This window comes from Glossina fuscipes, unplaced genomic scaffold (genome assembly GCF_014805625.2).
Source record: "Glossina fuscipes isolate IAEA_lab_2018 unplaced genomic scaffold, Yale_Gfus_2 2, whole genome shotgun sequence".
Classification (NCBI taxonomy): Eukaryota; Metazoa; Arthropoda; class Insecta; order Diptera; family Glossinidae; genus Glossina; species Glossina fuscipes.
Window position 1 is genome coordinate 15,083,514 of NW_023998416.1, and position 16,762 is coordinate 15,100,275.

At 38.7% G+C, this 16,762-nt stretch overlaps 1 protein-coding gene across 1 annotated transcript in view; it reads right to left on the reverse strand.

Annotated features, from left to right (window-relative positions):
* Positions 1-6,666: 6,666 nt before the first annotated feature.
* LOC119632788 overlaps positions 6,667-16,762 on the reverse strand; it is a 30,118-nt gene continuing 20,022 nt past the window's right edge. Inside the window, exons 5-13 of the mRNA XM_038025881.1 lie at positions 16,546-16,748; positions 15,000-16,490; positions 9,618-14,936; positions 9,341-9,553; positions 8,996-9,284; positions 8,632-8,724; positions 7,032-8,419; positions 6,852-6,965; positions 6,667-6,786 (exon numbers count right to left, since the gene is read on the reverse strand). Of these exons, the coding sequence (XP_037881809.1) occupies positions 6,755-6,786; positions 6,852-6,965; positions 7,032-8,419; positions 8,632-8,724; positions 8,996-9,284; positions 9,341-9,553; positions 9,618-14,936; positions 15,000-16,490; positions 16,546-16,748 (9,142 nt within the window). The 3' untranslated portion in view covers positions 6,667-6,754. The remainder of the gene's footprint in view (positions 6,787-6,851; positions 6,966-7,031; positions 8,420-8,631; positions 8,725-8,995; positions 9,285-9,340; positions 9,554-9,617; positions 14,937-14,999; positions 16,491-16,545; positions 16,749-16,762) is intronic.

Sequence of the window (16,762 nt, forward strand, 5' to 3'; positions counted from 1 at the left end):
ACATAACTTCCAGAACATTCTGCTTTCGCATTTTGCAATTTTTGCAATAGCAACACTCTTAATGCCCTTGAGGGGTCGCTTTAATTTAACGAGTACGATTATCAAAGATTTTTTATAAATATAACGTGTGTGTGTGCTACGTTCAATATAGAAATTTTAAAGCAGTTTAAGACATTTGCGAAAAAATAGTCAAGATAGTCCGTATCTATTACAGTTAGTCAGTCAGGCATATTCCCTAAATTTCTAATTTTCCATCTCAACTTCTCCGATGTCAAATATTGCAATAACCGCATCAAGTAATGTTGAACGTTTCGCTAAGAAAGTAACGGTAGAAAATCATACTATTCAATGAGTCTAGTATTTCAGTAGTATATTTTTTTGACACGGAGTTGTCGAATGCAGCAGCAAGACTAAAGGAAGATATCTTTCAGCCTCTCTTACAGTCTGTTTCGTTTTCATTTTAGTCGCGGCTGACAAAAGTAGGAAAACACCCACACAATTTTACGTCTCTGGAATAGATTGTGGAGGGCATTAAAAATTTTTGATATTCTTTCTTCTTCTTTGATGAGCTCGTTGCCGAACATTTTGAAATACACAACTGCTTGCAAATTATCAAATGCTTTAATCTTAATGTCAGCGATACGCACGTAACAAATAAAATCGATATATTAGTTCGGGTCATAAACAACTTTTGTTGTTTCTAACTTCTTAAGTTTCTCTTATCTTCAGTTTACGACAACCGGTCGATTGTTACGTATTCAAACTTCCTGCTATGTATCTCTTATCAATTATTTTGGATTGTTGCTTCTTATCCCCAGAAGGGAATTTGGCAAACCAATATTTAACTTTCCGATCGCTTATTACATTTGCACTGTGTGCGCAGCGTATTTTTTCAATTGTCACCTCAGCGTCATTGTCTTGTTCAAATTCCCAAAGCATCACATAACGAATATGCATTTTTCACTCTATTGTTATAAGCAAGAGTTTCATGAAACGTACATCACACAAAACATTTTTTCGAAGAGTAACTAAACTCTTGTCTATTTAGTGAAAACAAAAGCGGTAACTTACAGTAGGCGGACACGAATATAGATTCAACCGCCTGCATCAGTGGTTATTTATGACTCCAACTATTTATTTATTTATTTTTTTTTTTTTTGACTACAAAACGCATGCAACACTTTAAGATCAAACGGCTAAAATGTGAAATTATAGAGAAGAACATCGATCAGAAGCAACAGCAAATTTTAAAGTCAATAGTTCAAGTAAACAGTTTCTAGAATATATTTTTAGACTTAAAAACAACAAGTGTATTCAAGTCTAAGTAACTCTACACTACAAAATATGGTCTACCGCACTGAGATTTGGACCCGGGAAAATCCAGTTGGCAGACGGCACCGTTATCCCCCGGCTGCTCATGCGAACTCGTACCGACTATAAGGCGCAAAGAAACAGAGTTCTCGAAATTTGAAAATTTCATTGCTTTCTGATCAAGGCACGTACACGATTTTTGTCGAATCATCTGCTGTCCATCTGTGTTTTACAGACTCCATTTTCCTTCTACACCTTATTTATGCGGCTTCTCGTAAATGACCTTGCACCTTGCTGTTGTAACTGTAGAAAAGAAAATAAATGTGAACAAGAAGGTTGGATGCACTTTCCAGTCGAACCATATGCCTGCATTTAGGAATTGTATACCTATATTCTTTGCTGCCATATGATTCGGTTGATAGATCGGTTCTATTACTTGGCAGCAATTTTGATGATCTGTATTTATATTAACATTTCGCATTGTCTATTGTGACCTGAGCTAAGGAGTATATTAAAATATTTAAATAATCGAATGTAAGTATTTGCGGGCAGATCAATTTTACGATTTAGGGAGTATTTGACGTAGAATGGTGTTCATTCCTGAATATTATAGATAGATAGAAAAGAAAATGTACCCGTCACTTGAAGAGTGAGCATAAAAATAAATTGAAATATCAAAAATTACTAAAAGAATTTATTTATTGCAAAATTTTTCATTTTCGGTAAAGTTACATTTATATGTTTATGTATGTACATATACTGAGGGTACCGAAAAGTTCTGTTCGTTTTGATTACGAGAAATCTCAACAAGTTCGCGCATATTCATTTAACGCATACTTCGCAATCTCTTTTTATCACTGAATGTATATATACAGGCTGGCCTTACAGATGAGTTAAACCAAAGAGGGTTTCTGTTAGCATTAAGTCACGTATCTATGAGGAAGTTCAGCTACTCCACTGTATTTTATAGGAATTCCAACAAGGAAGTAATGCTACAGAAGCGTGCAGATATTTGTTCAAAGTGTTCGCTGAGTTTTTGATAGAACATGTTCGAAAAAATTCTGATAAATCACGTTCTGGGCAACCATCTTTGATCGACAATGACTCTATTAGGGTTATGTTTAAGCAAAATCCATTTTTAACAACATCAGACATTGCGGAAAGACTTGATTCAGCTCAGCAAATCATTTCGAACCACATTCGGGAACTAGAATTGTGTTTTATTATAAAAACCGGCAGAACTTTCCGGTAACCTATGATATATATGCACTACCCTACTACTATGTATTGTTATCTACTAGCAAGCAAGTTAATTTACATTTTAATTAAATTAAACATTTCCTTGCATTCGAACACATAGCACTTACTTTTGCTACGCTTTTTTATAATAAACGGTAAGATTTTAAAATTAATACATTTTCTTCACGGAAACGTGTTGGAAAGCCAAATGAGACATAGGACAAAGTAAGTTCAGCCAAGGTGTAAGCAAATGTCACAACAACAAAATCCCTTGATGTCTCTGTTGGATTGAATTTCCATTTAATTGATAACCTTTTCCGCGTTAATTATTAAATAAATTATTTGTAATTCTTCGTTAATAATGGAAACCCTCTTCTTTATATAAGTAGCAAGAGCTTTTTAAGACATCTTGTACCAACTCTTCTTTTGAAGTTAATAATAATAACGAATCCTTTAATTACCTAATAAAACACGCAATTTGCATAAACGAGAAAAACACAAAAAGAAAAAAAAAAAACAAATAAATAAATAAATAAATGAAAACAAAAAAAAGTTATTAATATTTAGAAGATCATTATCGGGCCTTTGTCTGTTAAACTTGTTCTCAGGCCATTAAGTATTGTAGTAAGTAACTAAGTTAATGAGTTTAATAAAATTAAATAAATTCATAACATTAATTATAAGAAACTAGTGCTCCAAGCTCGAAATTCACATCCAGTTATTTTCCTTTTTTTCTGAACAATTAATATAATTAGAACGAATTGCATGAATGTATACCCGATTTTTTTTAAAGGGTACAAATAATACCATTTTTAGATAGCTTAGTATTTACAAAAAAAAAAAATAAATAAATAAAAAAAAAATAAAAAAATAAAAAACAGATGAAAACGAAAAAGACAAGAACAACATTATATTTTATCCAGTTAATAATTAATAATGTTTTCTTACCATTTTTATACATATTATTATGTACTGTATGTATGTGTATCATTACAATCTAGATAAAATTTATTTGAAATGTAAATGAGATTTTGTCATTTTCTGTTGAGACGTTTCAAATAAAAATTTCAATTTGTGAAATAAAAAAAACAAAAAAAAATTACATGTATATGAAGACCACCAAAGTTAAGAAAATTCCGCTGTAGGTCATAACTTATTGGTCGCGGTAAATTGCCTACCGGTTTTTCGAACTTGATTCAACTCATTTTTTAGCTGTCACAATGATGATCCTAATGAATAACATTCATTTGCATACTTTGAGAGACTCGGCATTCTCCTGGGAGTTTCGGAGGTAGCTGCATCTAGTTTGCTATCGGCAAAGGCATAACACTTATTGGTTGTATCGCTCCTATCTCTGTTCTTTCCCTTGAGAGCTTGGTCATATTGAAAAATAAAAAGAGGGTCAATGCGGTAGAGCCACACACTTTACGGGCCAATTGTCATCTGTATTATTAAATATTTAAAAGTCAAATATTTACTTAACATACGTCGCGTATGAATAAAAAACGCAACACGTATCTTAAATGGAAATACGTTTTGAGAGTGAGCCAGCAATGTAGTAGGGGATTATGCCATCAATAATTACTTTTATTGTTATGATAACAATATTATAAGATTGTAGCACATAGGTACGTGAGCGGTCGGACACATTATAACGCATAATATACAGCTTTATAAACTGAGCAGCACGAGTGGGATAAGTAACTTACACATGGCTGCCTATTTGCCGCTATCTTCATTTCAAGATTTTTTTTGAAAAATTTATTTATTCTGACTCTCTCGATAAGCGCAAGAATCAGCTTAATCTACATATTATCAATAAGGCCGTTTTCTTTATAGATTCGGAAATATTTCTGCAGAACTTTACCTACAGATTCGCAATAAATTACGACTTGAAGATGGAACAAAGGAGTACCAGACTGACCAACGGTAAGTTCTTGGGTGTTGTATAAATCTTTACAAAGTTAACATACTCTTGTCCCGCGAGTGTTGTAGAGTATAAAGATGACTACTTTACCGACAGCTATAAATTCTGTAGTCATTACAGCGAGTTAACAAACCGGCCTAGTTTTTTTTTATGCCCATCACCGAAGAATGAGGGGTACATTCATTTTGTCAAAACATTTGTAATGCCCAGAAGGAAACTTCAGAGACACAAACTATCTATATTCTTGGCCAGCATTAAATACTAAATCAATTTGATTATGTCCGTCATAAATTTGCAACGCCCAGAAGGAAACTTCAAAGGACGCGCAGCATCAAATATATTGATCAGCATCAAATACAAATACAATTTAAGGATGTCCGCCTGTCCGTCTGCAAAAATTAAAAGGGGATTTGACGGAAAGGCTTTTTCCCCTTTTGCCTATTTACTTTTGAACATATGTCACGGATGCCTGCGGGTAATGGTGGTAATTGATCAACGGCGCCGTGGAAGCCTTATGGCGGAAGCGAGCGCAATTTTTCACTTTTTGAACGAATATCGTTGATCAATTTGTGAGTCCTGACTGCTTGGATCCGGCCCTTCGGGGTGTACTCGTGGTGGTTGTGGTTGGCAGTTCCTAGCCAAAGTGGAACAGTCGAGTGCAGCTAGGCCTCACCACTGACCAGAGTGGGGTTTATTGTTCCATACGCAATAAACCGTTCTGGACTCTGGTGCTGTTTAGGCCCCTACTCTGTGGGGATTGTCTAACTCGCCAGGGGGCATAGTACGCTTACAGTGACTTGGGCCACTGTGGGGTTAAGCCTTTCAGGCAGGAACCCACGTTAAACCCTTGCTACAACTGCAAATTCTGCCTATCTGTTGTCTGCTTTCTCCTTGCCATAAAAATGAAGTTGTTCTCTTCAAATCTGGCACAAATCTGTGCCACGTAAATTGGGAATAATTCTGTTTTTCAAAAGAATAAAAAGCTGATTCCTTCCTCATTATTCATCACCTAAAGCAGGTAAATGTACAAAAATTTGCAAATATTCTATGGGCGATACTATGGTGTCTTTTGCTCGTTGCACATAAACTACACCAGATGCACGATATAAATTTCCATTACCTTATACTAGAAAAATAGGAAAAACCAGCCACGCCCACCGAGTGTTATGGAGTATGCAAATTTATATTTTTCCTTTTTTCTATCTTTTATAGGATATCGGTGATGGCTACAGAAGATTCGGTCACAACCGAATATAATTTTCTCACTTGTACCTATTTGTAACAGACTCTATAAATCTACCTATTACAAATATGGTTTTTGGTTTTAATATTATTAAAAAAAAAACTGTTTGTACATTTACGTTTAAATAAAATTTTATTTCGTTTATAATATTTGTATTTTTATACAAAAAAGTATATTTTAAATTAATAATCTATACGTACTTTATTAATTATATACTATTGCATATATTTGCAAGAACACACTCACACGGTAATACATATCTAAAAGTTTAGTCGTTTATCTTTAGTTATTAAATATGATACAAAACGCGTTTTCCAAATTATGATCGCTTTACATGTTTACATTAGGGAAACAAGTAGCGAAATTAATATTCTTACGAAATCACATGAATTTTTATTAGCTTTATGCGTGGAAAGACTTTCACTTACAGAGAATCAAATAATAATTTTCTTTTTTTTTCGTTTGAATTTAATTAGAATGGCTGGGTAATGAAAATATTATTACAAACTAAATTAAAAATTTTCATAAAATATATACACATATATAAATGTATATATAAGAAATATTAGTTGTTTTAATATCCTTTACAAGTCAGATCTATCTGGGGCCAATTGCGTGTTTTCGTATATTTATAGTTAAAGGTGCCCAAAATATCTTCGCTGTTCGACGTAAGAGTTAAATAATTATGTGACTGTGCATGAATATGAATTTAAAATATCTAAAGCATCTTTTCAAAAGCTTTACATTAAGCCGAGTAATTCCGTCGAGAATTAAATTTCATTTTGCATTGCAAATTTAAAAAAAAATTAAATAAATAATTAAAAAAGGAGAACATAAAACTAAGTAAATAATAATCATAATAATAATAAAAAAAAAAAACAAAAAAAATAAATCCCTCACATAAAATTACATCAATTCAATATAAAGCTTGTTGGGGTAAAAGTTTACATAAATAAAGCGAAAACATTTTAATTACAAAGGCTGCACAAAGATCTCAATTTATACATTTTTCTATATAATAATTTGTGGACATTTTATTGGACTTCACTATCACTATCGCTCTTCTCTGTAAAGATATCTCGACAACATTAATTAATCGTTTATAGATTGTGACGTAATATTTTTACATACCCTTCTTGCCTGTGTAGGCGTGTCGTTTCAGTCGATCATATAGATCTTCTTTTGTGCCATATAGAGAAGCATTGGATCTTGCCAAAGTGCTCATTTTACCACCAACATGGAGACCTAAAATATTATAACGAACAACTTTAACAAACTTTTCTTTGAAAAGCGCGATAACTGTTTGCTAACCATCCTTTATGTAGGCCTCGTTATAAAAGTTTGGCATCTCCCAACCATCTTCTTCGTCGTCATAATAATGAGCGTATGTGCTATGATGAGATGGTGCAATAGATTCAGCGTATGGCGTATGAGCACCATAGTAAAAGTTTACTTGAGAGCCTGTTTGGTCGATAGCTGGTGTAAGCATTTTCTTGGGATCTCGCCGCCGTGTTGAGCGTACACAGATCATCCAAATGAGAAGCACGATAACAATAATAAATATTACAGCCCCTGCAATGCCACCGGCTATGTAAGCAAATTCAGATCGCTCAGCACAATATGGACCGGTGAACGAACCCACACAACGGCAAGATGGTGTTCCTTTTAAATCCTTAACGCATGTGCCAGCATTTTCACAAAAACCTTCGCACACGTCAATACATTCCATGCCGGTACCGTTAAAACCCGGTTTGCATTCGCATTTAAAATCAGACGTCTCTTGTACAAGAATACAATAAGCGTTAGGATCACAATGTGCACTACCCTCTGGGATTTGTTCACACGGATTTGTACATTCTGATTTCGCAGTCGCTCCAGTGTTTTTAGTGCTATGATTTGGTGGGCATATAATACATGTTGTCTGTTGGGATTCTGACTGATAATATCCTTTAGGACATTCCACGCACATGTTGAGTGTACCGTTTAAGTAACTGCCAGGAGAGCAAACCGGCAAGGTGCATTCTTCTACTGATTTAGCTCCCACTTTCGGTGTAGTGCGACCTAGAGGACATGCAGTACATGAAGGTTGCACACCTTGTGATCGATACGTGCCACGGGGACATGGCTCGCAATGTCCATCTATTCCTAACTGCAATCCAGAAACGCATTCATCTCTGCACTCCTTACGTGAAGTCGCTTCAGCTGTACGAGTAGTTTGACCTAAGCCGCACAACTTACAACCGAATGAGCCTTCGTTAGGCTGATAAAATCCGTGACCACAAGGTCTACACAAACCCGTTTCAGAATCGAAATACTTTCCAGCAGGACAGCGTTCCTTACAGTCAGCGGCTGAGCGAGCACCAGGTCCGGCTGTAACTCCTGGCCGCCCAGCGATTATTGGGCACTTACTACACTGCAACTGACCAGCCTCAGACTGATAAGTGCCATGTTCGCATGGCGCACAGGTCATATTTGAGCCATCGTAATAGGTACCAATAGCACATGGTACACAATCGGGTATCATAACAACTTGACCCACAGGGCAAGCATATTCTGAGCCTAATTCTAATGAACCAGGGTCTGGAACGGTATTGGGTAAAATGTCTTGAACAGCGAACTGGTCATCTTCCAAAATAAGTTTCTCCAAAAGGGCTTTTACAGAAGATCGTTCTCCAGACGATGTGTGAAGAACGGGATCACTACACAAACAGAAAAACACGATTTTTTTACTTTCAAAACGCAAAATATTTAAAAAAATTGATAAGCAGCTTAGGAACAAATGAAGACAATTGATGTTAAAAACAAAGCGGTTGCATGATTTACGTAACCAACACCAAAGCAAGGCTTTTGCAATAAAAATTTTTGAATACGCTTTTTTTTTCTAAAGAGTTAAAAAAGTGTACAAACATACTTCACTGCCGGGAAAGAAATTTCCAGCGTGTAGGTATCACCGCCAGTCTGTTGGCGTCCATGACGACCACGTGTCTCTGTTTCTTCTTCTTCACTATAAATTAGGAACAGCACACATACATTTATATAAAAGTTATAACATGCCAGTAACATACATATACTATACATGTAGTAGACATTAAGATAATTAAATAAACTAAACCCGTCTTACAAACTGTACAAGTAAAAATTTGACATAAAAAGGAAATTAGGACCTAGCTGTTGCATAAAAAAACCCGAAGAGAATGGTTTACATCTCCCAACATTACATAAAATTGGAAATATTATAACTAAATATTTTCTCTAATCTTTTCAATACGACTTACGTTAGAACCGGCAATTCTGCTTCCAAGACGTAAACACCACCGTCTTTAGCTTGTCGACGCACCCTATTATGTTGAGCAGCACGATAATGATCGCATTTCACATCAATTTTAATATCTTTGCATTCCCTAGTACCCTCCACTGTGTTCGAGCAAAAGTTCCAATCCCGGTTTAGAGCATTAACAGAATTCGTAACTTTCTGCCTTAAGACTCCTTGCCCAGCTTTGTTGCACAAAACATCTGAAGGGAATAACATTCTTATTCGGAAGACACGCTGAGCAGGCTTGGAAGCTGTATACAGTTTATATTAAAACATGCTAGTGGTTTGTGACAAAAGTTAAGCTTACGCGAGCATGACGGATAAATTAGTGGCATGGAAGGGTCGCTTGTAGGGCGCCAAAAACCCTCAGCTCCACACGTATAAAATTCTGGAACTTCTTCTGAAAACCTTAAGCCAAGATTGCACGCAATTTCACAAACTTTAAATTGACCTCCGGCTCCCCAATCTTTGCAGACTTGAATACCCCCAACCGGGTCAGACAACGGTGGGCAGAATTCGGCTGTAACAAAAGAGTAGTAATAATTTTTACTCATAGTTAGTTTTTTATGCTCTTATATACTCACTAAGTAAAGACACTTTGAAATTACATGATGCGGTATTACCGGCTGCGTCTGATGCCAAGTAAGTGATATCGTATGATCCCCAGAGCAACGTGGCACCCGACCGGTGGCCATTTCGTTCTATAATCTTTGTCACACCAATATTATCACTAAAGTGCGGTTCGTCCCACGTAACTACGGCTGAACCATTCTTAGCAATAACCCATAAATCACCGGGGCAATGTTCAACTATTGGAGGTTCTTTGTCAACGACCAACTGCTGACAATTAGGGCCACTATAACCGTTTGGACATCTCCGCTGACCGCATGTAGAAGGCACTGTTCGTTCGACACCACCTGATGTAATTTCATACCCCGACCAGTTAAGAACTAAACCGTTGTATAGTACAGGTTCTGAGCGGCAATCCCGAACTTGTTTTTGAATATCTGACGTTACGTCAAGCGCGCGTGCCCATACTTGAGCTTTGGTTATTGTGCCTTGGAAACCGGTTTCAGAGTATGCAAGATCGTGCTTAAAAGTACTGGGTTGTGGTCGTCCAAGTACAGTCCAGAGAAATTTGGGCATAATACGTCCTTGAGCGTATTCTAACTTACTAGCAATAAGTCCTTCAGTAATTAACTGCAATTGACCACTAATGCCGTCCCAAACAATAGCTACATGATGCCATTGACCATCATTAACTGATGTGTACTCTCCAAACGATAAGAAAGCATCAGGCAAGTCTGCGAACAGCGAAACTTGCACCCCGCTGGAGTGAGCTTGAAGTAAAAGATGCCGGTTGTTAGCTGTGTGGGCTGATTCCACTCCATACAGATTGAAGAAGATTCCCGTATCATCCTTTTGCGCAAATTGGACCCACATCGCAATGGTTAAGCTTGGAGATTCGCCTGTATAAAAAGGTACGACTTGCGCTGCAGTTGAACGAGAGGCATCGCTGAAATATAGATCATAGTCTACTTGTATAACTTTCCGACAATCATCGCCAGTCATATTGAAGGGGCATTGGCAATAAAAAGTGTTAGTCAAATCTACGCAAGTTGCACCTGGGGGACACGAGTTGTCTTTACAATCAACAATGTCTTTTTGGCAATTTTTGCCTGTGAAGCCTTTTGGGCATAAGCATGTGTAGCCCGCACCATTATCTATGCATGTAGCACCGTTTTGGCATATATTTGCCTCACAGGCATCAAATTCGTATTGACAACCTATGCCAGAATAATCTATTGGGCATGTGCAATTTAAACCGGAGCCAAAATCTTGACATTTTCCACCATACATACAAGGATTTCCTATACATCTTTCAGGAGCGGTTTCACAGTTCTTTCCATCAGTTCCACTAGGGCAAACGCAGAAGTAATCTTGGAATAAATCAATGCAGCTAGCATCGTTTTGGCATGGAGACAGCACGTTACAAGTGGTAATTTGAGTTTCACAATGCATTCCACTCCATCCTTGCTCACAAATACACTCAAATCCTCCAACACGATCACGACACTTGGCACCGTTTAAGCATGGGTTACTGGCACAATCATCAATGTCTGTCTCACACAAAACGCCATTGAAACCATCACGACAAGCACATTGGAATTTATTGTCTAAGTCTAGACAACGTTCTGTCCCTACCGGATTGCACGGATCACTTAAACATTCGTCGATTTCTGCCTCGCAGCTCAAACCCACGAATCCTGGGCGACATTTACAGATAAATCCATCTAATTGATCGATACAAGTAGCACCATTTTGGCAAGGATTAGACTCGCAGTCGTCCACTGTATGCTGACAATTTTTGCCAGTATAACCCGATTCACAAGTGCAAGAGTATCCATTCACTAAATCCACACAAATACCTTCATTGAAGCAAGGGGTGTCCGCGCAATCATCAATGTTCACATCACAAGCGAAGCCAGTCCAGCCAGGATAGCAAACACATTCATGACTAAATAGTCTGTCAACACATGTACCATGTTTGCAAGGTTCAGATAAGCACAAATCTATCTTTTCTTCGCATCGTTTACCAGTAAATCCAGAAGGACAATTACATTGGAAGTCATTGATTAAATCAGTACAGTTCGCATCAAGAAGACATGGGTTTTCAGCACAATCATCAATGTTAATTTCGCAATGAATTCCTTCCCAACCAGGCAGGCATTCACATTTGTAGCGTCCTTGCAGAAGGGCATTACAGCTGGCACCATTCGAGCAGGGATTTCCGTTTGCTGTACAGGGATCTATAGTAACATCACAATTTTCTCCAGTGTAGCCGCTGCGGCAAAGACAAGTATAATTTTTATATCCCGGTTCATTCTTGCACATGGCTCGTGCCGGACATATATTCTCACCACAATCAGTTGCTTCGTCTTGACAGTTAATACCAGAATAACCAGGAGGGCACTCACATCGGTAGCCCTGTGGTAAATCGCTACAGGAGCCACCGTTGTAACAAGGTTGAGAAGAACATTCATCTATATCAATTTCACAGCGTCTTCCCGAAAATCCGGCTGGGCAGAAGCATTGGATACCGTGACCCATCGGAACACACAAACCACCGTGTTGACAAGCTCCATCCCCACACACAATCAACTTACATTCTTCATGTCCCTTAGAACCCGGGCCTTCAGTGCGCATATTGGTTGGACATTCGATGCAAGTGTGAGAGCCAGTTACGCTTTGGAAGAAATTAGCAGGGCAAGGAGAGCATGGGGCCAATCCCGTTGATGAATATGTTCCTGGTGGACATTTTTGTCTGCATAAATCTTTAGTAAACGCAGCCGTTTGGTAAGTGAAGCTACTTTGAGGACATGCTTGACAATCTTTAAAACCACCAGTTGGTGGCTCGCCGGTATAAGAATTGCGCGGACATTCTAAGCAAGGCACCAAACCCGTTGGAGAGTAAGTTCCATAACCGCAAACTGGCACGCAGTCGTTTAAAGACTTAGACCCCTCTTCTCGTGTGTAGGTGCCGGCAGGACAATGTAGACAAATTCCTTGACGATCACGATTTTGATAATAACCTCTAGGGCAATAAGTGCAAATGTTTTGGCCAATAGCAACGTAAGTTCCCGCTGGACAGTGAAGACATCTCGGCACGTCGCTGGTATCCATGTTAAGAACTTCCCCGATGCTGCAAGTAAATCCTCTGGAAATATTACTTCTTAAAGCACGTAGAGGTGGGCATTGGTTTCCTATATGAGATATATTTAAAAGTGAATCAATAACTGCACTCGCATATGGAACACTCAAGTCAAAAATCAAATTTAGAGTTGAGCCGCATAAATCATATAACTGTGGTTGTCTAATTGCTGGCAAGATGGATAATATGAAATCCATTTTTACAACATTTTCTTCTAAAAGGCTAGGAACCGATTTCAGGAAAGTCACATTCATGTTTACGTTAACGGCAGAGCAGCGTTGTGATAGCAGTTGATTTAAGCCTGTATAATGTTGGGCCAGCAGATTCTGATATTGGCTTAGACAAGAGTGAGCAACGGCACCATTGGCTCGGTACGTAACAGTTGCAGTGACCTGGTAATCAGCTTGTTCTGTATTTTCCGAAACGCAGTCGGGCACTACGGACGTCGGTTTCCATAATCTGGAAGTTTCACAAGAGAAATTTTTAATTGGCTCTCCATCAGTAAATCGAAAACCAGGTTTACAAGTTGCGATGCACTCAATGCCTCGATCGCCTGGCAAACAATTTATTGCCCCATTTGCTGGAGGCTGCAACTCCCAATCTACACAAGGTGATGCTTGCACTGATACCTGGAAATTACAGTAGGCTCGATTGTTAAATTTGTCTGTAGCAGTAACTGTAACATTTTCAAATGTTCCTATAGTGATAGTGGCATGTTCTGGGGAAAATGTGAGACGTACTTCCCCGGAATTGTCTGACGTTTTAATTCGTTTACGGGTATCGTTGAAGTTTGCAGTGTAACTATCTTGTCGATCTATCAGTTCAATGACGTAACTTTGAGGACATTGCAATAGTGGCGGTGTGACGTCAGGCACCGTTATATTAATTTCGCAAATTGCCACATTTCCATCATAATCAAAAGCTACATACTTAACAACTGTGTCTCTGAATATATAGGAAGGAGTTTTAAAATTTTGTGGTTTTACTTCTAAACGAGCAATTGATCCCGAATTGTCAACAGCGGTGGGTTCCGTAAAGTTCACGGCGAGAATAGCGCCATTCTCATCTCTTTTCACCAAGATTGGTTGTTGAGGACAATTTTGAAAGATAGGAGGCTCATTATCCACACATGGTGAATAGCCGTAATCGTAGCCCAGCAAAGGTTCCTTCTTAGGTTCCTCGCATCCCATCAACTCGAATTTTAAACAAGCATTATCCATATAACTGACAATACCCAATATTACAAAACGGGCCTGAACATATTTTGGCAACGTAATCATTGCTAGCTCACCGTAGTTTCCAGGATCCCGCATAGTTAAATTAAAATTGGGGAAATAAACGACATAATTTTCATTTTCGGCTTGTTTGTAAAAAAATCGGATTTCTGTCGGACGACCAACGATATCATTAGTAACAACTCCTTTAACAAGAATTGCTTTGACGCGATAAATTTCACCCAAATCCACACTGACATATGTAAAGGCCTCCTGCTTTCCACACCAACCCGTAGCTGAATTTATACGTATATTTCTAGCTTCATAGTTTGGCCGTTCTGAAGTAGCATTAATAGCAGAATCAGGAATTTTTCCCGATGTCAAGCCAAGTGGTCGTATTACTTTACATTCCGGCTCCCTAATACATGTTATGGGTCTTGGATTAATTAAAATGTATCCGGGGCGATTACAACCAAAGTAAATTTCAGCTGCCTGTTCATAGCTGCGGGCTATTTGGCGGCCATCACTGGGACGCCCAGGATCTTCGCACACAGGTCCCTCACAACGCAAATCTCCAAAATCCCAAATGCCGTCAGCTTGGCAACGTACTACGTTGTCGTGATGTGAGGTCTGACCAGCTAGTTTAAATGTGTTTTGACATCCAAAGAAAAAGTTGCTTTGATAGCGTGTATCAACATATTGACCGTATTCTGCTCCAGGAGTAGGCGTTGGAGCATAGCAATCAATACGTGGACATGAGGGTTGTGAGCCGGATAACCAGTAATCAGGCAAGCCGGGTTTCGGATCATAAACACATTGACGGAATCCAGCTGAGGCAGTTCCTCTCAAATTTCGTCCCGGTGATGTACACGTGACAGTAACATTGTCCCGAAAAGGAACTAAAACGGACTCTATGTCCGGGCGGACAACCGACAAGCCTTCTAATTTATCATCTGGCAAAGAAACACACTTCGCATCTGTAAAATTACATTAGTATAAATTATCATCGTTATTAAATCACAATTCTAGCTAATACGTACAATTACATTCTGGTACCGTGCCATTCCATTGGCCGCTCGATAAACAAAGCAGAGATGAACTGCCGGACATTATGTACCCAAAATTGCATTGGAATTTTATAATATCGCCAAAGTGTTGATCATATTTAGTTGTCAGTAATTTACCGTTCTCTGGAGCTAACAATGTCGGGCACATTACTGGTACACAAGATTTGTTACGTTGATATGTATCCCCATCTCGTTCCCCAGTTTCGAAACGTTCAATGCCAAACCCAGCTGTACCATTTGCAGTGTAGAGCTGATAGCCAGTATTACATGAGCATGCAAAACTTCCTGGAGAATTTACACATTTTTGATCGCAACCTCCATTGTTTTTCGAACATTCATTAATATCAACACAATCTAAGCGAGTACATCCCATTGCTTCTAAGCGAATGCAAGGGGCACCGACGTAATCTTGGACTCGAAACCGAATATAACGTGCTTCTATAGGCATCGGTAAATTTAGAATAGACAAAGTGGGCTCTAAAATTCTAAACTCGACGGCCGTGCCGTCTGGATTTGTATAGTCCTTGAATACATCAGTCAGGTCATCGGAATACTGGAGTCTCACTGCCGACGTGAAGGCTATGTTGCCATCAAAGCGCTGAACAGACATAGTACGAAAACCTCGCAGCACAGTAGGAGCCTTCAAGTCTATCATAAGCCAATTTGCACCGGGTTCAACGGAGGCACCGCACCATCCAGCCGACGTCAATCGAACCATACCTTTGGTGTAGCCTTCCTCTGTTTGGGAAGTTGTTATGCTTTCATCAGGAATTCCACCATTGCTCAAACCCAAATCGCCTACCGGGCGGCATTCAGTTGTTGTAGTAAACCCTGACCGACACTGACAATGAAATGAACCATTCGTGTTAACACATTCTGTAGTTGCCAAATCGCACTGGGTTGATGTACATTCGTTGATGTCCTCACAAGTAGGTGGATTTTCGAAAACTTGATCGGTATTACAACGAATGATATTACTTCCAATTAATTTATAGCCTTTAAAACATTGAACCCGAGCATCATCTCCGTAATAATAAGGGCGTGCTGCATCCACGACAAACCCATTATCGATTTGTGGAAATTCAAAACAACGTTTACGCACACATCGTGGAACCTCTCCGCTCCAAGTGCCGTTAGACATACATATTAACACGGGATGACCAGTTCGCTCATAACCAGGATCACATTCGTATTTAACAATAGTGCCGTAACTGCGTCCACCCCCATTTAAAAGAGTAATATTGGCGTGGGGTACATCTGGCAAGGGAGCACATTGCGAAGCCATACAAGTAGGCTTCCTTTCCCAACGGCCATCGGGCAGGCAAGAAATTTTCTCAATTGGACTACCAGAGCTAAAAGCAAAACCAGCATAACATTGGTACATTGCTACCCCACGATAAGTGACATTTGAAGATCCAATCGAGAAACCATTATCAATTTGCGGTACAGGCCCACAGTAAACCTCTGTAAAAAAGAACGCTTCAATAATTCTGATAATTTACATAGTTCACTAAAGTACCTTGACACTTCGGTATGTACGAAACGCTCCAATTGCCACCTTTTAAACATTCAGTTACAATCTTATTTTTCCCAGTTGCAAATTCCTGACCAATGGGGCAAGTGAAGGTGACTACTGTCCCAAAAGCAGTATCACGGCTGGAAGCCAAAGCTCCAATACCTGGTTTCAACTCCGGACAATCAGCCGAAAATGTAGCAGACCATCTGTAATAGCAATA